At 38.8% G+C, this 26,302-nt stretch overlaps 1 protein-coding gene across 3 annotated transcripts in view; it reads right to left on the reverse strand.

The window, feature by feature from the left end:
* The window catches only part of LOC139130331 (E3 ubiquitin-protein ligase MYCBP2-like), a 688,708-nt gene that overhangs the window by 383,231 nt on the left and 279,175 nt on the right, over positions 1-26,302 (reverse strand). For all 3 annotated transcript variants that reach the window (XM_070696083.1, XM_070696082.1, XM_070696081.1), the window contains exons 18-20: positions 15,501-15,615; positions 12,814-13,030; positions 11,805-11,952 (exon numbers count right to left, since the gene is read on the reverse strand). In XM_070696083.1, coding sequence (XP_070552184.1) covers positions 11,805-11,952; positions 12,814-13,030; positions 15,501-15,615 — 480 coding nt within the window. The remainder of the gene's footprint in view (positions 1-11,804; positions 11,953-12,813; positions 13,031-15,500; positions 15,616-26,302) is intronic.

Below are 26,302 nucleotides of genomic sequence, written 5' to 3' on the forward strand. Positions count from 1 at the left end.
CTTGTGTGATATCGAAATTTTATATGGTGAATATGCACCAGCCCCGGCACCAGCAGCCCAGCGGCAAGCCTAACGTACCGCGATATCACCAGTTACCCATTGACGTAAAATTAGAACGTTGTACGGTAGGTATGTCGGCTACATGGACGATCTGCCAGGTATGCTTAGACGTGTGGGGACACTGGTCGGGCCCTTGGTGAAACTAGTACCGCATATCGTCTGATCAGTCTTTTTTTTAATTAATTACACTCTAAGATCTTTATTACACATATGTCAACTGATTGTAAATCCAAACGACAACATCGGACGTTTGCGGAGTTGACAAGCGTGACTAGGGAGACGTTCGCGGTTCTCTTGAGTCCCTCCATTACATGTTTTCATTAGCCTACTTCATTCACCGTGAACGTGATACGCAACCGCTTATCACCATAATAACGATACAATATCAGTACGTCATCAGTAGCGTTGCGTAAAAGAACCAATCAACGTACCGAATTGTCCATTGTATGGCGGGGGTGAACAATCCTTTCTCTGAAATAATTTTGTATGGCGGGGGTGAACAAACCGCTTTCTCTCATCGTCGTAAACCACAAGCCTGTTTACGGTTACTGATACTTGCGCTATTTTTGTGCAGCTTCTTGGAGCGGAAATACATGTAGGCTCTGGCTTGCGAGAATGCTTTCTCTGAAATAATTTTGTATGGCGGGGGTGAATAAACCTTTCTCTGAAATAATTTTGTTCGCGTTCGTTTTTGAACAGTTAAGTTTGGATGGACCTGCTAACACGTGTTGAGATGTAGCTCTAAAACTGCTTTCGAAGGCAATTTACGTTAAAAACGACCACTTTCGCGTTGAAAATGATTGCCGAACGACAAGTAACATGATATCGTCTTACACGCAATCGTAAATTATGTTAATATGTTCTTTTAAATATGAACATGATATGAACATTAACAGTGCGTCGAAGTTTGTCGTCACCGAAAGAGGTAAAATTTTTGATCTCCGCAACTTGTATGAGCACCCATAGAATTATAATTAATGTTGAAAAACCGGTATCTTTTTGTACACGAGGTAAGTAACTGTCTCAAAACTAACCAACTACACTTGCCTTTGGCCTAACGCATAGGATCATGTTGAATTCCTTGGAGGAAAGAAACACCATTTGTCGCCAAAGATGGTAAAAGACGTGAGGAAGAGTTGGTACGGTCATGGACCTACCATGGTACGGTCGCAGTCGATCGGAATGTTGAAAAAACGTATTTGTTCATTTTCGAATTATTTATATTTACGACCACACATTAATTTATGATACTAATGATTGCAGCCACACAATTTCTTTTCCCCCGCACGATCGAAAGGATTTAAATGTTTGGTTTTTTTTAGAAATATATTTCTCTTTTTTTTTCTGTTTTGAGGTCAAGACATGCAGACGAAAATGATGTAATTTACGTACTTTTCCAATAAAGTTTACAACATATGTTTGACAAAGCCCCATAGCCCGACATTCAAACCCTTTTCGATTTTGATGTGAAGACGGTCGAAAATTATGTCAATTTACGTACGTTTCCAATTAAGTTTATTGGAGTTGTTTTACCTATCTTCCACTGTTCATGGGTGTGCTACACTCCTACGAACACAGGAAATCTGAATATCGGGACAGTTTCTCTTCCGAAGTACGACCGAAAACAATAATATAAGGCCCGATTCTGACGTATGTCTACGATTAGGCCTATGTTAAAATCAAATGAAATCAGACGGTTGAAACTGTTCTTTTTCGAATATAGTACGATTTAACCTGTTCCAAATATGTCCAGCGGTGAAAACAAAAGTAACATCCTCATTACAGGGCCCATCGTGAATAATGATCAATCAACGAGGTGTCAAAAATTTTCTTACAGCTGTTTTTCGGCGTGTCAAAACAATAGAAAGGGTGTTAGCCTTTGTGCCGCTCTGTGATAACATGCCGATATCACTCTGATTAGAAACTCAAACAGTCAAAACGAGAGCAAAGAATTGACATGATAGATGAACTGTAGCAGAGAGGCACAGTAAGTGAGGCTACCCACAATTCGCCTTGATTTGTTCACTCTGACATTTTTTGCTAAAGGCTTTTTCAATTTTACCAGATTCATAACAATTTTTAACTTACAATTTAAGTTCAGGATTATTTGTTAAAACCATGTTCAAAAATTATTGATTATGTTTAAAATTCAAGAGTAAAGTAATTGAGAAGTCGATGTTTGGAGGTGCTAAAAATTGCACATTTGTCAAGATAAAGTTATCAGCAACTAAGATGGTCTCATCATGTTAGACATGCAAATTTCCTTTGTTACGAACATTAAAAAAAAATCGATACCTTTCTTTTCCAACACAGACGCAACTTATTCCCTTAGTTTCCTTGAAAATATTGTGTATGGCTGTCAAAAATCTATGTCGACAAAATTACAAAATTGCTATCTCCTCCGCGGAAAAGGGGTTGATCTTCTCATTATTCACAGTGAGAAATCAGAAAATTATGATTATCAGAACTATGTTGCCAGAATTTTGAAATATGGACCGAGCTGTTCTCTGTACAGAAGAAATTTGCTTCAGTTCAGTGAGTGATCTCCGTGTGTACAGATCATGGTGAATTGTGGGTAGCCTCACTAACTGTGAGAGGGGGGTTACTCAAACACGTCATGGTTGGCAGGGGGGGGGGGTTACTCGAAATTTTGGAGTTTCGAAAGCAATTCCTCCGGACCCCCCCCCCCCCCCCCAGGCCGTAAATAATGACGGCTCCCTTATAGCCATTCTGTTTCCAGACTTGGGTTGTTTCTCGCTTATGTACATTCGTCTATGGGGCGAAGAGTCCCAGAGCTGAATAGCTCTCGAGCGACTGTGGTCGAGCACACGTGAATCGTCGCGATGCGAAGTCTGTTTGTACGAGAATTACCGTTAAAACCGTATCAATTTGACCACCCTTGTATGACCACCAAATGTTTTTCTCAAAACATAATTTTATTTTGCCCCTATCCGACGGAAACTGTGACTTTCTCAATCCCTATTAATTCGACTGAATGACATAGCTTTCAAAAAATTCCTTCAGTTGAATGAACGACATTTCAAGACATCGAAAACAACAGCGTTACGAATATAGACTCTTTCTGTGTGTGAATCAATATTCCTTCCTATAAATTTGACAGATATTATGTTCTAAACAATATGTTGCTTGTTCCTAAAACGCGTAGACAGATGTGCCCCGTGCACTAAAAGGACAAGTTTGCGAAACGCTAAAAAAATTGCTGAAGAAAATCGTTATGTTACATGTCGGCAAGTACTGCCGACGCTTCCCCGTGCGTTCTTACCGACTGGGAACAGACTAATATTTTCAAACGGAAATGGGGACAGTGTCAAGGAAAGACGACGACTTATTTTTTCAAGCTGAAGGAAATGCTCTTTCTGGTTGTGTTAATGAATCAATCGAATATTTTTGTTCCCAATCATAGACAATCTCGATTCTCGGTTTATGGCAATTTTGTCGACCGATAAGTCTTTTCATCTTCAATATTCCATTAAAATTTCACCTATATAATATCCTAACCTCCTGTGACTGGTTCCTTCTAAACGTTAACTTGCCTTGTGCACGAAAAGAGATGCTGTATCTTATGCGAAACAATGAAAAAATAGCTGAAGAAATAACCATGTATCAGTCAGTGCGGCAGGCGAAACCCGGAGGCCAATCATACCAATTGCGGACAGAGTAGATGGAAACGCAAATGGGGTGTTATTAAAGGAAAGGCGGTGACTTATTTTTGAAGCTGGATAAAATGCTCTCTCTGGTTGTGTAAGTCTGTCGATCGAAATACTGTTCCCAGTTGTTAAATCGTGGAAGTCTTTCTCCCCTTTATAGTTCGATATTTACTGACTCGTTCCTTCTCATTTTTGTCAATCGATGAAAGCATTTTCGTCTTCCATATTCAATCTTACTTTGAACAATGTTATATTCTGACCTTTACTGCCATTAGTTTTGACCAACGTACAAAGACGTGGCCTATGCGCCCAGTTGACAAGATGTTTTGCGAAATGGTGAAGAAATATTTGAGCATGGCCATATATGCGTGGGGGCCCGGGAGACATCGATGTCACTGTCTTTCCGGACTACTGTTTACATGTAGCTTAGGGGATGTCAAAGGAGATGATCAGTTAGTTGAATAAAACAAAACTTTTCGGACATCACATTTTTATGTCAATTTTGTCAATGTCGGACTTTGGATTTGATTGAGAAACCGGAATCACCTACAGAGATGTAGCATTAAACACGGACGCACAATTCGGAATAGTTTGTTGTGCCGCTACTGTCGATCTCAGTCGTGATATCTCTCCCATAAAAGTTCGAAGCTATAGGCCTACACTTGTCGTTTCGATGCACAGCGGTACAAAGATGACCAGATATTGTATGTTTTTAAAACTAGTCTAAGCCAAGATATTGTATGTTCTTAAAACTAGTCTAAGCAATTTTACGACTGTCTTTGTCATCGTGTCTCCCCGTGAATGTCCTTGAACTATGGCTGTGACCATTGTTTACTGTATCCGTTAGAGTGTAAACCCCTGCTAGTCCCCAGCAGAGGACTTTTTAAAATATTATGCTGTACATCGTGTACACTGTGTGCATAAGCCCCTAGACCTAGTTTAATTCTATTATGGAAAGGTAAGTAACTTTAAGAATAAAGGGTCGTTACAGTAGCTAAAATCGCGAGAAAAACAGAACGTTTTTCCAATAGCTTTATAGTTCTGTGCTTTCCGTCCCCGTCACTAGAATAGAATAGTCCCATTCCTGAGCGCTATTGTCCACGATGTGCTGTTGATTTTTATTCTTTCGTTGTGCAATTTCATTCGTTTGAAGCAATTATCCTTTCGTTTGACTGCTCTGTGGGACTCTTCTGGAAATGTGTTTTGGATAAAAAACACTCTTACAATAAAAGACATAAACTTCAACGGTGATAGGCATACAATATCGGTTCCATGTGCGAAGGTATACAGATTACAAGTTAATTTAGAAGTTCTCAAAAGTAGTAAAAACGATTCTGCGCGCCACTCATTGACAGTGTCTCCTTGTGTGAACGTCCTTGAATCCGTGGCCGCGACCATTGTTTTTGATGTGTTCGACGGTTGATGATTGGTAGATTAATATATCCAAATTTGAAGACTGAACACTATTACGTTGTTGGCATTGTTAGGTAATAGACGGTGTTGAGGCGAGACAGCGAAAGTCCACCGTGACGGGCCAAGGGAGCTCGAGCAGGAGCAGTACATCGCATGCTTTTTACAATGAATGAACCATCGGTTTCTATAGCTACTACGTGAAATCCGGCCTCACTGATGTCCCTGTCCTGATTCGGAGAGCAATTTCAAACTGCGTGTTGAGGTTCAGATGTCCGATTTTTTCATATTCAAAAGGCTTATTGATTTACAGAGAAACCCTTTCTTGATTTTACATGTAGCTGTAATTATCACATGAGAACAATTGAAAATTCAAAGCCAAATAGCGGGAAAAAAATTCGACGACTTGGTCTCACCTGCGCTCGCAATGGAAAAAAATTGCAAAGTCTCTGAAGTCGGTATCATTGCTCCGCCATGTTTATTGTTGGTTGTACGGCCAGTTTAAAGTCACAGACTTTCTTCACGGTAAAATTCATATAATTGCCATACCGCGAAGTTCCCTGTGCATTTCAAAAGCAAAAGCGAAAAGCAAAAGCATCACGGACATTCGATCGATGGTGATTAACTTTCTCCAGGCCGTGACATGTCACCAGTTACGAACTTTACCGGTTTCGATACGAAAAATGCAATATATTATCAGCGTTGTTCACGTTGTGTTTTGAGTCTGATATCGAATATAACAGGAAAAAACTAACGATTAGAGTGACGACAGAGACCATGCCCGACACGTGAAATTGACATCAACTATTGCATTGAGCAGTGACCTGAAACTTCAAACTGATATTTAAATGTCGACAAAATAAAACATCGAAATGCCAGGGGAGAGAGAGAGAGAGAGAGAGAGAGAGAGAGAGAGAGAGAGAGGGGGGCGTTGGTTTACGCTGTCGCGAACTGATTATAGTCTTTCGGATATGACTTCAATATAGACGCTACACAGACATCGAAAATGAACATCTACTTTCAAGAAATTATAATAAGAGTAGAACAAATCCAAAAGTATTGGTTGAAGTAGGCCTAAATCTTCAGATGTTGGTTTCCCAACTTTGCGAAGTCAGACCATACTTACAGACAATGGCCGTCAGAGACTTCTCTTAAAAAATACTATCAGCAACACCACGTTTCTTATGATCGGTGATGTCAATTTTTATTATTTTTACAAAATGTTAATGCATTAAACGCTCTTAGATTATCTAATCTGCCTGTCATGGGTTGCAATATATTTCAAGGGCCGGCACACGATGTCATATACGACGATTTCAAATCGTAAATATTTTTTCTGGTCGAATTGATAGGGTTTTTACGGTAATCAACCCCGCGTTCGCAGCGGCATGGCAAGCTGTGATCGATGCAAATTACAAGTGGCTATTTCGCCGCACGAATTTCAATAAGACAAATAATAGCAAGAGGCAAAATCGAACCTGCACAAAATATATTGTGTGTTCGGTGTCAAAAAAGTAATCATCAGTCGAGGGTACGCAAAATGCTTGCGACAGGGTCAGCTGAGGCACAATGTAGCTTTGTGAGACCATGGAGGTAGAGACTCAGTCTCTGCGGGAATTTCCAACGTGTTTGAATTCGCGCTAAATTTTAGATCGCCAACCCAGAGGGCCCGGCTAGGCCCGACTAGGCCCGACTAGGCCTGGGTTTTTCACTTTGCCCTTATATGGTGATTGGCAGTTCAGTCCCAGATTGAGTCTGGGACCGGTCCCAGATTAGATCTGGGACCGGTCCCAGATTACGTCTGGGACCGGTCCCAGACTTAATCTGGGACCGGTCCCAGATTGCATTTTGCGACATCTGGGAGTCCCAGTTTCTGGTCCCAGTTTGAGGTTTGAGGTACTCTTACATACCTCAAATGCCTACATGTACAGTAAAAACGCAACAGATGCATACGGGGTCGACAACGCACGGAAATGTATATCAGACGACATTCTCGCGAGCCAGAGCAATTATTTTCGCTCTGCTGACCTACGCAAAAATCAATCGCTTGACGGGTAGCGCTGAGTTGTTGCCGTAAAGAGGCGCGTGGTTTACGACGATTATCAGACGAACGGATACATCGGACCTAGGCCGTTGAAATTGAAAACCGAGGCCACATGCATTTTCATTTGATTAAAAGCACAGACTAAAACAATTTTCATTGCTATGTCGCTGTTTTCACAAGTTACTGACCGTTTGACCTTGGAAAGTTGACTTGCTTTTACGTGTAGCCAACGCATGCCGGTGCGGTGACAGACAGTTCACTATGAATGCCTAGCTCTGCATGGCGGGGCCGACTGTGTGTTACCGGCGTTAAACGGCCTCCCACCACAGCCCCGCAGACTGATATAGGAAAAACCACTGGTGGCTCCTCAGAAATACGGCGGGCAGTTTCCCCGCCAAAACAGCAGATTTTGAATCCAAATTTTGCATTGATCTTCGTTTTCGAGCACACCCACCTCGCCTAGGTACACGATGTGCCCAGCCGCGCTTGTAAACTTACGGAAAGCCTACTTTTCTCTCTCTATGCGAGCGAAGCGATCGTATCCGCCACCATTGTTAATATGAGCATTCGGGCGAAACAGTATAGCGCCACGTACGGAGAGTATTTAGAGAAAAATAAAATCAAAAGGCAAAAAAAACAAAGCGCAAGCTCATTTGCATAATTTTGGCAATGCAGACTTCATTTGAACAAAATCCCATCTATAGCCAAGGATGCATCCACACACCAAATACCAAGCTGAAACATGCAGCGGTTTGCATGTTTTTGATGTTGACGGACGTACTGTACGTACGTACATACATACATACATACATACACACATACATACAGACGCCATCGACTTCAGCTTATATGATAAACTCACATTGGTATAACCAAATGTGAGCTTACAAGCGACCTAGCGGCCGATATAGCTCCGCTGTGTTTGTGTAGAGAATAACTATTTTTGACACATGTTGATGAAGAAGGTGGAAATCTTTGATAGCTCAATGCAGTGGCCAGAAAAAAGTAGCTAAAATAGCTGCAAAAATACACAATCGAAGATTTCATCATACTTTGAATATATCACATCAGATCATCCCTAAGAACATGTCAACCAAAGCTATCTGATGAGTAGTTTTTTGGAGAATAAAATTTTCTGACCAAAAATGGCAACAATTGCCCCCAAAAATAAAATTTGCAGATTTCATCATAATTTCAAAGATCAAATTTAGTTCATCTATAGAAACCTGTATACCAAATTTCAAAGCTGTTAGAGCAGTTATGTTATGCTATGTTATATCTATTTATTAAAGTGTCATGTGTGGTCTTAAACAGCTTGGTTGCCTCACCCAGCCCCAAGGGCTTACAAGACACGAAAACAGTATATTTTGAGAAACACATTTTTTAACCAAAAATGGAAAAAATTGACCCAAAAATTCAAAATTGCAGATTTCATCATAATTTCAATAAATATTATTTAGTTCATCTATAGAAACCCATATACCAAATTTCAAAGCTATCAGATGAGTAGTTTTGGAAATACACATTTTTTGACCAAATATGGCAAAAATTGCCCCAAAAATACAAAATTACAGATTTCATCAGAAATTCCATATATATTACTTAGCTCATCTGTAGAAACCTGTATACCAAATTGCAAAGCTATCAGACCAGTACTTTATGAGAAACACATTTTTTGACCTAAAATGGCAAAAATTGCCCCAAAATTACAAAATCGCAGATTTCATCATAATTTCCACAAATATCATTCAGGTGATCTGTAGGAACCTGTATACCAAATTGCAAAGCTATCAGATGAGTAGTTTTGGAAATACACATTTTTTGACCGAAAGTGGAAAAAATTGCCCCAAAAATACAAAATTGCAGATTTCACCATAATTTCAATAAATATGATTTAGTTCATCTGTAGGAACCTGTATACTAAGTTTCAAAGCTATCAGATGAGTACATTTGGAAATACACATTTTTTGACCAAATATGGCAAAAATTGCCCCAAAAATACAAAATTACAGATTTCATCAGAAATTCCATATATATTACTTAGCTCATCTGTAGCAACCTGTATACCAACTTTCAAAGCTATCAGATCAGTACTTTTTGAAAAACACATTTTTTGACCAAAAATGGCAAAAATTGCCCCAAAATTACAAAATTGCAGATTTCATCATAATTTCAATAAATATCATTTAGGTGATCTGTAGAAACCTGTATACCAAATTGCAAAGCTATCAGATGAATAGTTTTGGAAATACACATTTTTTGACCAAAAATGGAAAAAATTGACCCAAAAATACAAAATTGCAGATTTCATCATAATTTCAATAAATATCATTTAGTTTATCTGTAGGAACCTGTATACTAAGTTTCAAAGCTATCAGATGAGTGCTTTTGGAAATACACATTTTTTGACCAAAAATGGCAAAAATTGCCCCAAAAAATACAAAATTACAGATTTCATCAGAAATTCCATACATATTACTTAGTTCCTCTATAGAAACCTGTATACCAAATTTCAAAACTATCAGACCAGTACTTTTAGAGAACTACATTTTTTGACCAAAAATGGCAAAATTGCCTTAAAATGCATATTTGCATATTTCTGCACAATTTGAACAAATCTGAAAAAGATCATCCCTAGGGACATATGTACCAAATATCAAAGCTATCTGACTGGTAGTTTTGAAGAAGAAGATTTTTAAAGATTTTTTTACCAAAAATGACAAAAATTGCCTTAAAAATACAAATATGCAAATTTCACCATGATTTGAAGAAATCTCACTGAAGTCACCCTAAGTAAACTGCATATCACATTTCAAAGCAATCGGACAAGCAGTTTCAGAAAAGAAGATTTTTTTACCAACAAGTGACCTAGCGGCCGATATAGCTCCGCTGTGTTTATGTAGAGAATAACTATTTTTGACACATGTTGATGGAGAAGGTGGAAATCTTTGATAGCTCAATGCAGTGGCCAGAGAAAAGTGGCTAAAATAAGCTGCAAAAATACACAATTGAAGATTTCATCATACTTTGAATATATCACATCGGATCATCCCTAAGAACATGTCAACCAAAGCTATCTGATGAGTAGTTTTTTGAGAATAAAATTTTCTGACCAAAAATGGCAACAATTGCCCCCAAAAATAAAAATTGCAGATTTCATCATCATTTCAATAAATATCATTTAGTTAATCTATAGAAACCTGTATACCAAATTTCAAAGCTATCAGATGAGTAGTTTTGGAAATACATATTTTTTGACCAAAAATGGCAAAATTGCCCCAAATTACAAAATTGCAGATTTCATCATAATTTCAATAAATATCATTAAAGTGATCTGTAGGAACTTGTATACCAAATTGCAAAGCTATCAGATGAGTAGTTTTGGAAATACACATTTTTTGACCAAAAACGGAAAAAATTGCCCCAAAGTGCAAAATTGCAGATTTCATCATAATTTCAATAAATATCATTTAGTACATCTGTAGGAACCTGTATACCAAATTGCAAAGCTATCAAATGAGTAGTTTTGGAAATACACATTTTTTAACCAAAAACGGCAAAAATTGCCCCAAAAATACAAAATTACAGATTTCACAATAATTTCAATATATATTACTTAGCTCATCTGTAGAAACCTGTATACCAAATTTCAAAACTATCAGACCAGCACCTTTTGAGAAATACATTTTTTGACCAAAAATGGCAAAAATTGCCTTAAAAATGCAAATTTGCATATTTCTGCACAATTTGAACAAATCTGAAATAGATCATCCCTAAGGACATATGTACCAAATATCAAAGCTATCTGACTGGTAGTTTTGAAGAAGAAGATTTTTAAAGATTTTTTTACCAAAAATGACAAAAATTGCCTTAAAAAATACAATATGCAAATTTCACCAAGATTTGAACAAATCTAAATGAGGTCACCCTCAGTAAACTGCATATTAAATTTCAAAGAAATCGGACAAGCGGTTTCAGAGAAGAAGATTTTTTTACCAAAAACAGCAAAAAATGCCCCAAAAATACAAATATGCAAATTTCACCACGATTTGAACAAACTCAAGTGAGGTCACCCCAAGTGAACTGCATATAAAATTTCAAAGCAATTGGACTTGCGGTTTCAGAGGAGAAGGGAATTGTTGACGGACGACGACGACGACGACGACGGACGACGACGGACGACGACGGACGACGACGGAAAATCAACCTATTTGATAAGCTCCGCGTCGCTGACAGCGGAGCTAAAAACACCAAAAAATGCCCCAAAAATACAAATATGCAAATTTCACCACGATTTGAACAAACTTAAGTGAGGTCACCCCGAGTGAGCTGCATATAAAATTTCAAAGCAATTGGACTTGTGGTTTCAGAGGAGAAGGCAATTGTTGACGGACGACGACCGATGACGACGGACGACCGATGACGACGGAAAATCAACCTATTTGATAAGCTCCGCGTCGCTGACAGCGGAGCTAATAAAATCGGTTGATACATGTCTGTGTTATGGTTCAGGAAGCATGCACACACAGACGCACGCACGCACATGACCAAACCTTTAAGTCCCCCCGGACGATGTCTGAGGGCACTAATTACACAGCAAAGATAAATACAACATTACATACCTCCATAGTACATTATAAGCAGGATCTAGACAGATACATTTGTCTTTTAGGCAAACTTGATCAGATCCACTGAAACTTCGACAGCTTCCATCTCCACTGTTTATCATTAAACATTTTACTGCAGATGTGTTATCCATTGGAATCACGCCTAAAATAATTTTATATTGATAGATTCACATTTTGAAATTCTTGACCATGAGGAATTTTTGATGTGCATTGCAATTGTTGATACATTCACTCACTTAAAGTTGATAAAATTTTGATTCTTATACACATGTGTGTGTAACCTATGGAGTTTCGTCATACAACAAGTTTCAGTATCTGAGGAGAGTCCAATAACATTGACAAAAAGTACAAGAACTTAAGGGTTATTGGGATGCTGTTTGACCTTTGACCTCATAACACCTTTACAACACCACTGGGCACTGGGAAACAGGAGAATATTGTACATTTTTTAAACATTCAGTACTTCATGTAGTTATGGTCAGTCCAAAACCTGGTAATTTGAATGAAATTATGCTCTTGACCTACAATTTCAATCTACAATATGCACTGTGCTGCATGGTTTGAAGTTTTTTTGTGTGAGCGTAGAAGACATGCTGAACACGTTCCCAGTCTGCTTGCAATCCGGTACACAGTGTTCAACAGGCAGCCTAAAAATGCTTTAATTTAGACTTCTTCTGATAAAATACGACTAAAAAGGTGATAAATAATAGGGTTATTTATATAATATTGGGAGTTATGTCCTCATATATCATATACTTCGGTATGTCCTCCACACTAGGCTTCTCAGACAATACTTCCCCTGCAAGATGTAACTGAACATAAATCCCGGTATTTTGTGAATAACCTTACATTATTATACAACTGGGTCTGTAACATATGAAAGTTTCATCATAAAGTAAGATTCGGTAGCAAAGGACACGGAGGCAAATAATTTTGACAATGTGCAAGTATGGTTATATGCCACTATTGATTTCTTTCTCTAAAAACATTATTTACCACTTACCTATGAAATCATTGCTAGCAAATACTTTAGATTTTGATAATGTATGAGCATTTATTAAAGATTCATCAATTTTGAGATATGTTTGATCTCCACTTGCTCCTATCCATGTAGCCCTTCTTCCACATTGCACTCCAACACCTGGTATAGGTCCTGGACGAGTAAACCATAGCTTGGTTTCCTTTTCATCAGCTGGTGCAGAGCGACCCAGCTGTCCTCCCTGAAACCAAATGGCTCCACTGAAAACTTCAAAACTGCATTGTGTTTCAAAAGACCTGGTGTATCATTGTAAAAATATCACAACAACAGCTTCTGATGTAAAAATGATGGCCACTTTTGATAAAGAACGTGATTTATATGTACAATGTACATCCATATACAGCTGAAGATCTTACCTTGTCAATATATAAAACATTTATTGAGCGCATACTCAAAGTTTTCTCTGGCTAAAATTACCTGTTCGCTATTCTGGCTAATTGAGACAAAATTGATTAGCCAGAACTAGCCATCCAAATTTACATGTATTCGGCATTTGTAATTTTGGACGACTGACAGTTGAATATTTAGTGACAGTCACATTCACAAATAATATACTCAGGCAGGTCCTATCAGTTGCTACAGAACTGTGGCAAAAAATGGCAAAACTAGTAAACAACAACTTTTATGGAACAAACTGCTTTCTTTATTAACATTCACAACAAACTTTATTTCCTGAGTGCTCCACACTTATGTGACTTCTGTATCACAAGTATTGCATCATTTACAGGGTAACTTAACCCTTTGCAGCCAAGCTCATTTGCATAACAATGCACAGTGGAGACCAGAACTCCCCACGCACAGTAAGTGAGGCTACCCACAATTCTCCATGATCTGTACACACGGAGATCACTCACTGAACTGAAGCAAATTTCTTCTGTAGAGAGAACAACTCGGTCCATATTTCAAAATTCTGGTAACATAGTTCTGATAATCATAATTTTCTGATTTCTCACTGTGAATAATGAAAAGATCAACCCCTTTTCCGCGGAGGAGATAGCAATTTTGTAATTTTGTGGACGTAAATTTTTGACAGCCATACACAATATTTTCAAGGAAACTAAGGGAATAAGTTGCATCTGTGTTGGCAAAAGAGAGGTATTGACTTTTTTTACATGTTCGTAACAAAGGAAATCTGCATGTCTGACAGGTGGTATGATGAGACCATCTTAGTTGCTGATAACTTTATCTTGACAAGTGTGCAATTTTTAGCACCTCCAAACACCGACTTCTCATTCAATTTACTCTTGAATTTTAAACATAATAATTTTGGAACATAGATTTAACGAATAATCCTGAACTTAAATTGTAAGTTAAAAATTGTGAAGAAACTGATGAAATTGAAAAAGCCTTTAGAAAAAAATACCGCAATTATACGGTGTCGCTCAAATTTGATCAGAATTGGTATATACCAGTATGGGTTACCAATGATCAACAATAAACGTTGATGTTATGACAATGATTTCTGCACAGTACAACCAGAAAAACAACAAGAAATATTTAAACCAGAAAAACAAGAATGACAAAAGTAATTAAGGTCTGAAACTTTAGGTACTGGAGGTCAACTTTAGCAACATGCATAGCAGAAACAAGCCCCTCTTAGTTTAGTATAAACGGTCTTCCCCCATCTACTGTCTATGGTTGCAGCTGGTCTGTTAATATGTAACAGTTCATAAAAAATGACAGGAAATGAGTCAAGATCAGTGGAGTTTGCCTGTTTCTCAATGGCATGCCTCCTGCACATTTGCAGGATTTCACTTTTTCTTACCTCATTTGCACATTTTTGACACTGATGTGTTCATTTGAACAAATTCACATCTCAACCCCTGCATCTACCTGTACACCAAATACTGAGATGGTAGCTTTGGCGGTATGGGAGCCTTTGTGTGTGACGGACATACATCCGCACATACCCACAAATATACAGACATACAGACATGCAAATCAGATGCAAATGAACTGATTCAGCTTATACGATAACCTCACATTGGTACACCAAATGTGAGCTAAAAATGTCTGAGCGAACAAATCAAGGGGAACTGTGGGTAGCCTCACTTACTGTGCCACGCCACAATTAAAATATTCTGTAATCATTTACAGTGTATTGTTTATTCCAAATTTGTAAAAAAGTGGCTCAAAACTGACTACAGCAACCTGAAATTATTTTAAAGATTATGAAATTTCCTTCCCAATGATATATTGCTTATGGGGAATTCAAAAAATTTTCTTTATACTTTTCCTCATTGACTGAAGCTGGCAGCTGATTTATTGTACAGTTTTACACTTTACTTTCCAGGTAAGAAGTCCCAGTCTTTACAATATACCGTATAGTGTACAGTACACGGTGTAGTCTATGACTGCCTCAATGTAATCGGTGACAGTCTCTATGGTACAATGTGGGGCTAACTTATAAGATCTATGGTGGTGTGCATAAAGAAATGTTATCAAAGGAAGGAAAAATTTTGTTAAATGATTGGTAAAATCTGGAAAAATACATTTCAATTTGGTAAATGATAACAGAATTTAGACTGTTTTCATTTGGTACTGCAAACAAGCTGACCTTACAACCATGACCTAGAGTAAAGATAAGCTGACCATATCACCAGTATGTAAAATAAGACTTATCATTTCATAATAGTAGACTCTTTCCATACCTGATTATTTCCCCAGGTGAATACTTGTCCATTTTCTAACAGCACAGCACTATGATTACTACCAGCAGCAACTTGTACAGCAGGTACAGGTAAAGCCACCAGAGTTGGCAATCCTCTGAAAAATTACAAAGAATGCATAAAATATTGGTATTTCAGCTTGTGACAACATTCAGCAAATCCTTTCCAAATCATCCCTGCTGAGTAGTACATCATAAGATTACAACTCACACAATCATGTGTGAGTTGTACTTGATATTCGCAGACTTGTTTAAAATACTAGCTCTAACATCAGTTAATATCAACAGACCGGATTGGAAAGTCGAAAGACAGTAAACTTGTGCGATCGCATGAACGATTTGAATGGCTTGATGTAGATATGAGTGACAAAAGTAAACATCTTCACTGTGGGAATATTTATCGCATGTGGTGTCGAAGGTGTCAAGCGGCAAAGAAGAAGTCGGAATACAGAAGTGAAGTGGGTAAACTGGTTGAGAAAAAAGAGAGTTTGACTGAACACACAAGTTCCTTCAAACATATTCGGGCAAGAGACAAGTACTTTGCTCAGTCTGTTGAAGCTAGTCCTCTGGCAAAAACCTTCCGAAGCAACAAGCCTGGTAGTATTGACGCTACACTGCGAGAAATGAAAATCAAATAAAATGAACGTCGCTATCTGATCACTAAACATGAAATACCATTCTCTGTATTTCCCAGTTTATTGCTTCTACAAAGAAAACATAAGCTCTTTTTGGTATTTATATATAAAACCAAATATGAGCTAAAAATGGAGTCGATATCAATCCAACCTATGACAATACACATAAGTGTGCTGAAATCATCGGTACGACTGCGGACAAAATGAAGAAGGAATTATCAGACTGTGTTCGTGAAATACGACGAGGCTCGATGTCGTTTTCAATACATTTATTACTAGCTCTACGAAAGCTATATATACAACTCAATTGACTTTCGACTAACTACCAACGTGTCGCTGTCTCGTGTAGTCTTATGTAAAGTAATCTGATTAGCATTGTAGACATGGTAACTCTCAGTAACTCAAGACATCTCCCTTTCTTTTAAGTTCATTTTGAACAGTATTCCTCATCAGTCATAATGGTCAATACGTTGTTCTGTCCTTGTCCAACTGTCAATAAATTTCTAATGTCGGTTGTCGTCCTATTTGCAAAATTTCTATTCTACAAAATAGGTTCGCCTAACTAGACTTAGGGGTGGACTATCCTAAGTCGAACAGTTGCCTGGGGATTATTCTGCCCCTTACAAGGCAATCTGGTTGCTATCTACTTAACAGTATTCATCATAGTATCTCACAGGCTTCTTAACTTCTCTTCCACTCCAGGTTCTCATTACATTTGTTTGTTTGCCTTGGGCTTCTAGCATAGGCAGTGAAATATTTCCAACCGGTGGTTGTTGTTGTTCCACAGTGGGCGTTGACTTCTCCACTGAGGTTGGTGTAATTGGATCTGCTGACTCATCGTTGTCAAACATTGATAGATCCAGGGTCTTCCCCTCTGTTTTGTCTGGCCTTGACACAAATAATAGATGTCTTCGGTTTCTTCTCAGAGTACCGCTTGGTGTTTGCACAATGTATGAGCGTGGTGCTGTACCCGCTTGCAGTACCCTGGCTGGAGTTTTCCATCCTTTTTCTCCATCCAATTTCACTTGGACGTTGTCTCCAGGTAACAGCTCTGGCAAACTTTTGGCTCCGTGTCTTTTGTTGAATGCTCGCTCGTATGCACTTTTCACCTTTTTATCTGCAGCTCTGACTACTTCCAAGTCAGGTTGTCTTGGCTCTAGTTTTGCTGCTATTGTAGGCAATGTGGTACGAATTTGGCGTCCCATCATCAGTTGACATGGACTCATGCCGGTTTGCTGCTATTGGAGTTGCTCTGTGGCTCATTAATGCAAGAAATACGTCATCCTGCTTTAGGATTTTCTTAGCGATGCGTACTCCACTTTCTGCCTCCCCGTTGGATTGTGGGTAATGTGGACTAGATGTGGTGCATCGAAATCCATACTTTCTGCCGAACTCTTGGAAATCTGCTGATGAAAACTGCGGACCATTGTCGGAGAATATTTCTTCTGGAATTCCCCATCTGGCGAACAGATTTTGCAGCTTTCCAATTACTTGTTCGCTGGTTGTACTTGTCATATGTACGATTTCTAAGTATCTGCTGTAGTAGTCCATGACGACCATATATTTCTTATTGTTAAGATCGCATAGATCGACAGCTATTTTCTGCCATGGTCTCTCTGGCAATGGTGTTGCCATCATCGGCTCCTTTCGCTGTGTTGGTTTATTTCCATGCAGAATTTGCAATTAGCTATCTTTCTCTTGATATCACTGGTGATGCCTGGCCACCATACTGCATGAATTGCGCGTTCACGGCATTTTGTCACACCTTGATGTCCCTCGTGGATTTTCTCCAGGACTTCCTCTCTCATGTGGTTGGTATGACAATTCTGTCTTGATAGATGAGTTTGCCATCATTCAATGAAAGCTGGTTTCTCACTGAGTAGTATTGTTGAATTTCGTCTGGCACTTCTTTTGCTCGTTTTGGCCATCCTAGACTGGTATATTCTAGTACTAACCTCAGTTGTTCATCATCCATCGTTGCTTGTCTGATTTCTTCCATCTTGTCTGGTGTTCCTGGTTCCATTGCTTCCAGGTTATCGACATGTGCTTTTATTTCTCCTTCCGTATCAGGTTTTTCTATACACTGAATCGGATTTCTTGACAGTGCTTCAGCTATTACTAATTCTTTTCCAGGTACGTATACTGACTTTGCATTGAATCGCATCAACCTTAGTAGTAAGCGTTGACATCTTAGTGGTGCTTTGTCGATGTCTTGACTGTTGATCAGTGGTACTAGTGGTTTGTGGTCAGTCTGTAGTATGAATGACTCTAGACCAGTGATGTATCGGGAGAATTTCTCACAAGCCCAAACGCCTGCTAAACACCCCTTTTCGATTTGTGCGTACCGCTGTTCTGCTTTCGTTAGTGTACGTGAAGCATATGCAACAGGCCTTTTGACATCATTATGTTGTTGCAGCAAGACTGCACCTAGTCCGTAGCTGCTGGCATCTGCGCTCACTATTGTTGGCTTGCTTGGGTCGTAGAATGCAAGTATTGCCGTAGTAGATACCAATTGCTTCATTTTCTGGAATGCTTCAGCTTGTTTTACACTCCAGACCTATGCTACATCTGTCTTCAGTAATTCACTTATTGGTTGTATCACTGTTGACAAGTTTGGTAGGAATTTTCCCAGATAGTTTACCATACCGAGTAATTGTTTCAGCTCGTGTTTGTTTGTTGGCGGTTTCAACTCTTGAATTTGCTTTACTTTTTCTGGATCAGCGCTGACCCCATCTGCGCTGATTATTCCTCCAAAGAACTTAATACTTGTTTTTCTTATCTCGCATTTACTCTGGTTTAGTTTCAGTCCTAACTTTTCGATGACTTGTAGCGTATTGTCGAAGTGGATGTCATGGTCTTGTATTGTCTCGCCATGTATAATTATATCATCCATAATCGCTTCTGCTTTCTCATTGTAAAGTAACAAGTCTGTCATCAAACGCTGAAATATTTCTGGTGCGGAGGTGATTCCGAATGGCAGTCTTTTAAAACAGAATCGACCAAATGGTGTGATGAATGTAGTCAACCTTGAACTTGCTGGATCTAATGGAATCTGCCAGAATCCACTCGAAGCATCTAATTTCGAGAAAACTTTGGACCCTGCTAGTTTGGGGCTATGTCTTCTAAAGTTGGAAGCACATACCTTTCTCTTTTCACTTCTTCATTGAGTTTCCTCAGATCCACGCATATACGAACTTTCCCTGATGATTTTGCGACTACCACCATCGGGGCACACCACTCTGTAGGTTCAGTGACCTCTTCGATGATTCCGCCCTCTATCATTCTCTGCAATTCTTCCTTTACTTTGGGAAGGACTGGAAATGGAATTCGCCTTGTTGTGTTGACACTGTATGGCTTCGCTCCATCTTTCAGCTGTATCTTTACTGGCTTGCAATTGAATATGCCTATGTCTCCAAACACGCTTTGGTTTGTTTGTTTTGGACTATCAGGCTTGACAACTCCTCAGCTCGGATTACTAGGCCCATCTCACAAGCGACTTCTCGTCCGAGTAGATTATTAACATGGTCTCCCTCAATGACGTAGACCTTGGTATGATATATTTTCCCCTTGTGTTTTATATCGGCAATGAACCATCCTTTGCAGTTCAGCTTACCTCCTGGGCTGATAAGATTGGTATCTGGGGGTTTCAAAATTGCGCACTTCGGAATGCGTTTGTGTGCTTTCTCAGAGATAACCGTGATGTCGGCTCCGGTATCAATCTTGAAGTTAATCACTTTTCCGTTAATCTTCAAATTTACCTGCCAGTCACCCAGTCTTTTTCCCGCGCTGGAAACTTCTCCGAGAAAAAGTGATTGTGTTACTGACCCAACTTCATCACTACTTTCGGCGGTAGTGACCTCTTTGACACCTTTACTTCTGCAGACAGCTGCAAAGTGTCCCGTTTTTTTGCATTTATTACACTGCTTTCCTTTGGCTGGGCAATCACCCTTCTCATGTTTACGGCCACACCTAGTGCAGGCACCTCTGGAATTTTCCTCCCTTTTACTTCTATGGGGGTTTTTACCAGACCGAAATTTGCTTTTGCCTTTCTGTGCAACTTCATCTAAAGCCTGGGCTTTTCCTTGTGCTGCTACTTGGTGGGTCACTGTTTCAGAATACATTGCCATGTCTACAGCCTTTTCTACCGTTATGTTGGGTTTACACTGTAGTTTCCGTGACAGTTCTTTATCCTGAATGCCAAAGATTAACTGATCTCTGATGTGCTCATCCCTGTCACTGTACTCACATTTGTTGACTATATGGTAAAGATCTCTCACATATGCCTCCACGGTTTCCCCTGCCTTTTGTATGCGACGGCGGAAACGTGCCCTTTCATGGACGACATTGTTTCTGGGAACAAAGTGCTCATCAAATTTCTTCAAGACTTTCTCATAGTCGTTTGCATCTGCTTCTGCATCGAATTTGAATCGCGTGAGGATTTTCTCTGCCTCAGCTCCCATATGATAGATAAGAGAATTTACCTGGATTTCTCCGTCTTCTTTGTTGAGCTTTGTTATGAGCCGGTATCTTGCAAAGCGCTGCTTCCATTCTGGCCACTCTGGGGGCTTGAAGCTGAAGTTTTCAGGAGACTTGATGTTCGATTGTGCTGCCATCTTCGTCTTCCTTTTCTCTTGGTGTTCAGTAGTTCACCGCTGCCACCATGTCATGAAATACGACGAGGCTCGATGTCGTTTTCAATACATTTATTACTAGCTCTACGAAAGCTATATACACAACTCAATTGACTGTCGACTAACTACCAACGTGTCGCTGTCTCATGTAGTCTTATGTAAAGTAATCTGATTAGCATTGTAGTCATGGTAACTCTCAGTAACTAGACAAGACTGTGTTCGTGATTCTAATTATATTTCCATTCTCATCGATGGCGATACTGACAGAGCTATGCAGGAGTGTGAAATAGTCTGCTTGCGCCATGTTGACAAAACAAGTGGAAAACCGAAAGTAAATTTCATCAGACAGAATAAAATGCTGTTTAGTCGATACAGAAATTTGTATTTTATAAACTTGTTCATATTAAGTGGAGAGAGAGAGAGAGAGAGAGAGAGAGAGAGTGTGTTAGTTGGGGAGTTACTGCAGCGCTCCAACTGGGGAATGCAGCCACAACTATAGCTATTACACTAAGGTCCGGTTCTCGCTTCGAAATACCCCATTGGATCGACATACAACTTGACTAGACTTTTCTAGTGATGGCATTACAGTATATTACCATACTGGAAAAAAATATCTTCTAACCTACTTTTTCGAACAGAAATTGTCCAAAACCAACGTAGAAAATTCTAAAATGCACAATCATGGTCATAGAGTAGCCGAGGCACATTCAAAGACACGCAATACAAAATTAATACAATACTACGTCTGACTATTACCCTTCGTTTTTGATGAAATTGCACAAGATATCGAGTGGTTGATGGTTTTAAAATTCTTTATGTCGATAAAACATCGAAATGCAGAGAGAGAGAGAGAGAGAGAGAGAGAGAGAGAGAGAAAGAGTGAGTGTGAGAGATTGTCGCTCTAAGTGGAAAATTCAAACTGGTTTGATCTCTGGTATTCGGTATTCACATCAAAAATACTATCCTTCCACAAACTTGTTTCAAAGTAAATTTGGCAAATATATATCCACTGACAATTTTCAAATGCACACCTTTGATGTCAAACTCACTTTAAACAAGTCATCATTGATGACACAGTCCCCACTTGTTAATGGGTACTTTGATTACAGGTCCGTAGAGAGGATAGAGTCCTCTTCATTGGGTCTGTGATAAAATACTTTTGAATAAATTCGCTTGATACATGTCTGAGTTGTAGTTTAGGACATGAAAAAATCGTAATAAATAGGATCGTATCACAAAACAAATCAATGTGCATATGTATGACATAGGTCAATATCCTTGTACCAACTTTGATTAAAATCAGTTTAGATATGTTTGAGTTATGGCTTTGTACATGAAAAAATCATAACAAAATGGCCACACAGCAGCCATACTGGATCATATCACAAAACAAATTAACGTGCATATGTATGACTCAATCTCCTTGTACCAACTTTGAACAAATTCGCTTGATACATGTCTGAGTTATGGTTCTGGACATGAAAAAACGTAATAAAATGGCCACACGGCGACCTTATTGGATCGTATCACAAAACAAATCAATGTGCATGTGTATATGACATAGGTCAATGTCCTTGTACCAAGTTTGAATAAAATCGGTTGAGATATGCCTGAGTTATGGCTCTGTACACGAAAAAATCGTACAAAATGGCCACTATATTGGATCGTATCACAAAACAAATTGATGTGCATAGCTATGACATTGGTCAATGTCCTTGTACCAACTTTGAATAAAATCTGTTGAAACATGCCTGAGTAATGGCTCTGTACATGAAAAAATCGTAATAAAATGGCCGCCTGGCAGCCATATTGGATCGTATCACAAAACAAATTGACGTGCATATGTATGACATAGGTCAGTGTCCTTGTACCGAGTTTGAATAAAATCGGTCGAGATATGCCTGAGTTATGACACTGTACATGAAAAAATTGTAACAAAATGGCCGCACGGCGGCCATATTGGATCATATCACCAAAAAAAATTGACGTGCATATCTATGACATTGGTCAATGTCCTTGTACCAACTTTGAATGAAATCTGTTGAAACATGCTTGAGTTATGGCTCTGTACATGAAAAAATCATAATAAAATACCACCTGGCAGCCATATTGGATCGTATCACAAAAAAAATCAACGTACATCTGTATGACATATGAAGTAATCCTTGTACCAAGTTTGAATGAAATCGCTCCAGGCATCTCTGAGATATCTGCATGAACGGACGGACGTACGGACGGACGGACGCACGCACGCACTGACGCATGCATGCACGGAGATGACCAAACCTATAAGTCCCCACGGACACCCTAATAACAAAGTTGTTAAACTTCGTGTGTTGGAGCTCGAGACTCACGAGTTTGCAGTTGGACTGATAATCACATTTGCACATTTGAAGTAATTGAGGTTTATAAGATCGGAAAGAAATCTAACCAGGAAAACAAAGGCGTGACGTCATTAAAGTTCTTTTACATAGGAAGACAGTGTGCCCAAATCAATGCATAATAATAAACAATTTTCAGGGAGCTCGAATGTAATAGCAATGGTCGGGGAGGTCAGATTTTCCCTGTGAAAAGAGACGCTGTCTGTTTTACAAAAGACTGTAATAACTTATTAGGGGTGTGGCTGGGTGGTTCTAGCCATTGTTTTCATTCACTAATCACTTTGAAGTGTTTGGTCCCCACTCTTTACGAAAGACGTTTCAAGTCTTACTGTGTTTGACAATAGACAGGTTTGGATACACGATTTACAAGAACGTGAACGCGTAGAATCCACATTGGTGTTGGTGTACATGTTCACGTGCAAAAATCCGTTTGGCCAAGTGTTACATTACCCGTTCGTGTGGCACGTGCAAGAAATGATTCAGCTCGGCTTGTGTCCACGTAAGCTATTTCTGCATAACATGGTTATTCAGTATGCCGCGAATCCACGAAGATATGTCACATAAAAAATAATGAAAATACATGAATATCTTTGAGGATGTCACTATCATATATCCAACTAACAAAGTGCATGAATGATTCACATTTTATATCATGTTTTGATGCCTAAAGATGAGAATACATTTACACGTCTATAAATTATGTGAAAACAGCTGTCTTCACATAAATACGCGACGCCAGCTCCATGTACGTGAAGAACAAACGCAAATGTCGATGATATCATTGCACAAATTCGTGACGTTACGCGTTCATGTTCACACAAAACATGCAGCCAAACCTGTCTAATAATACAGGTGTGAAACGCTGGCTAACTTCGTATTGTTTGACCTCATTGTTCTAACTGGCGGCCGCTACATGAAATGCGCCGGCCAAGTGAATCTTTCAAATTTCAAACAATTCTGGCTTTTATCAACTGACATATGAAATACACCGACCATGCCTATTTTTAATATTAGACAAGTACCAGAGTACGGCACCTATTACAGTTACGTGTGGTTCGATACACAGTGGCCACCGTGGTATGCTATGCATACCAAGGCATCCGCTGTGTATGGAACCCCACGTAAATGTGGCACCTATTGACGAATGTATGAAATATATGCCGGCCATGTCAATCTACTTACAACTATGAAACGGCACTTTATTTCCCCAAGATGCACTTGATTAATGCATGAGTTCGTTAAATAGTCGATTTTAACAACACAACCATTATTCCACTATAAAAACTTCGATCGCATAACATCCTGTTGTCAATCCATATCCGAACAAAATGGCGACCTTCTACCTCTGCTCTTATCTCTGCTAGCTTTGTGTACGTGTATATGGATTGTTGGCCATTGGCGGTGTATAAGGTGGCGCAAAACAATGGCGCAGCTAGGGGCGCAGAATGATGGGACAGAATAGGGTTTGGAATGATGGCGCAACTAGGGGGTGCAGAATGCTTTTTTTGAGAAATGCACCAGCACAAACACAGTGTTCATAGTACTGATACCGAACCTCCAACATAGATCAAAGTTGACAGTCAACATCAATGATGTTGTAAAGTTGACAGTCTACATCAATGATGTTGTAAAGTTGACAGTCTACATCAATGAAGTTGTAAAGTTGACAGTCTACATCAATGATGTTGTAAAGTTGACGGTCTACATCAATGAAGTTGTAAAGTTGACAGTCTACATCAATGATGTTGTAAAGTTGACGGTCTACATAAATGATGTTGTAAAGTTGACAGTCAACATCAATGATGTTGTAAAGTTGACAGTCAACATCGATGATGTTGTAAAGTTGACGGTATACATCCATGAAGTTGTAAAGTTGACAGATTACATCAATGAAGTTGTATGTAAAGTTGACAGTCTACATCAATGATGTTGTAAAGTGACAGTCTACATCAATGATGTTGTAAAGTGACAGTCAACATCAATGATGTTGTAAAGTTGACGGTATACATCCATGAAGTTGTAAAGTTGACAGTCTACATCAATGATGTTGTAAAGTTGACGGTATACATCCATGAAGTTGTAAAGTTGACAGATTACATCAATGAAGTTGTATGTAAAGTTGACAGTCTACATCAATGAAGTTGTATGTAAAGTTGACAGTCTACATCAATGAAGTTGTAAAGTTGACAGTCTACATCAATGATGTTGTAAAGTTGACGGTCTACATCAATGATGTTGTAAAGTTGACAGTCTACATCAATGATGTTGTAAAGTTGACAGTCAACATCAATGATGTTGTAAAGTTGACAGTCAACATCAATGATGTTGTAAAGTTGACAGTCTACATAAATGATGTTGTAAAGTTGACAGTCTACATCAATGATGTTGTAAAGTTGACAGTCTACATCAATGATGCTGTAAAGTTGACAGTCTACATCAATGATGTTGTAAAGTTGACAGTCTACATCAATGATGTTGTAAAGTTGACGGTCTACATCAATGAAGTTGTAAAGTTGACAGTCTACATCAATGATGTTGTAAAGTTGACGGTCTACATAAATGATGTTGTAAAGTTGACAGTCAACATCAATGATGTTGTAAAGTTGACAGTCAACATCGATGATGTTGTAAAGTTGACGGTATACATCCATGAAGTTGTAAAGTTGACAGATTACATCAATGAAGTTGTATGTAAAGTTGACAGTCTACATCAATGATGTTGTAAAGTTGACAGTCTACATCAATGATGTTGTAAAGTTGACAGTCAACATCAATGATGTTGTAAAGTTGACGGTATACATCCATGAAGTTGTAAAGTTGACAGTCTACATCAATGATGTTGTAAAGTTGACGGTATACATCCATGAAGTTGTAAAGTTGACAGATTACATCAATGAAGTTGTATGTAAAGTTGACAGTCTACATCAATGAAGTTGTATGTAAAGTTGACAGTCTACATCAATGAAGTTGTAAAGTTGACAGTCTACATCAATGATGTTGTAAAGTTGACGGTCTACATCAATGATGTTGTAAAGTTGACAGTCTACATCAATGATGTTGTAAAGTTGACAGTCAACATCAATGATGTTGTAAAGTTGACAGTCAACATCAATGATGTTGTAAAGTTGACAGTCTACA

Source organism: Ptychodera flava, chromosome 4 (assembly GCF_041260155.1).
Source record: "Ptychodera flava strain L36383 chromosome 4, AS_Pfla_20210202, whole genome shotgun sequence".
NCBI lineage: Eukaryota > Metazoa > Hemichordata > Enteropneusta > Ptychoderidae > Ptychodera > Ptychodera flava.